At 33.7% G+C, this 1,087-nt stretch overlaps 1 protein-coding gene across 1 annotated transcript in view; it reads left to right on the plus strand.

The window, feature by feature from the left end:
* The window catches only part of LOC107840541 (PI-PLC X-box domain-containing protein DDB_G0293730), a gene marked incomplete at its 5' end in the record, with an annotated part of 8,904 nt that extends 8,423 nt beyond the window's left edge, over nucleotides 1–481 (plus strand). Inside the window, 1 exon segment of the mRNA XM_047395201.1 lies at nucleotides 9–481. Coding sequence (XP_047251157.1) covers nucleotides 9–240 — 232 coding nt within the window.
* Nucleotides 482–1,087: the final 606 nt, after the last annotated feature.

Below are 1,087 nucleotides of genomic sequence, written 5' to 3' on the forward strand. Positions count from 1 at the left end.
CCGGTGACAACCCGGAAATATTTTTACAGAGTGGAGAATACGGTGACGCCACAGGCAGATAATCCAGTGGTGTGTGTGAAACCGGTGACGAATAGGATTCGTCCATATTCAAGGTTGTTTATTAAGGAGTGTATTGGTCGAGGTCATGGTGATAGGTTACAAATATATTCAACTGATTTCATTGATGAAGATTTTGTTGATGCTTGTATTGGGCTTACAAATGCAAGGATTGAAGGTTAGCTCTGATGTGAAGGTCTTATTCTTTCCCAGACCTATTAAAATTTGCTTCAAGAATTTGAGAATTATCAGTTGTGTGTGATTGTTCTATGTACTCATCTGATTCTTGTGTGTATATTGTTTAGATACCACTTGTTACTTTGTAAAAAGTTGTTGGATTTGGAATTTGAGATTCTATATGTATTAAAATTGTGTGTAAACGAAATTATAGGTAAGCCGTACTGAAATTCCACATTGTTTGGAAGAATATGTACTTAACAATTTACATGCACCGACAGTTTTCACTATTAGATTACTTCAAAAGATGGGTACTAGTTACTGTTCCTAAATAGTGAGATTCGTAATGTGAAAAATAAGAATGACCATATGGTACAAGACATCGAAATCGAAATATAAGTTTAGAATGACCATATGGTAAGAAGTGTGGTGCCAAGTGACTTATTAACTCGGATTGGTGTCACTCTATATTAAGTTTAAATTTAGAATAAAAGAGAAAACTGTATCCAAAAGTTTTCTCAAAGTTTGATAAATGTAAAAGTTTGCTGTCATTTTCCAACCTAATAAGCAAAACAAGATATTTATTGGTGTAATATTTATCAGCTTATGCCGTGTGTCCCATTTCAGTTCACATCTATAGGGCCAGAAGAAGATTATTGTGAAGCAAAAATGGTTATCATTGACAAAAATGATGAAAGTGAGGTGATGAGAGAGTTGATTGACGGCCACTTTTATCCACTAACCCAAATGAGTGTATGAAGAGACTGTCTTAGCTGTCCTTAAAACTCAAAAAATCAATTCTATAGTTCATTATAAATGTTCTTTTAGTTGTACTGTCATTTTTATATGAGAT

Source organism: Capsicum annuum, chromosome 8 (assembly GCF_002878395.1).
Source record: "Capsicum annuum cultivar UCD-10X-F1 chromosome 8, UCD10Xv1.1, whole genome shotgun sequence".
Taxonomy (NCBI): domain Eukaryota; kingdom Viridiplantae; phylum Streptophyta; class Magnoliopsida; order Solanales; family Solanaceae; genus Capsicum; species Capsicum annuum.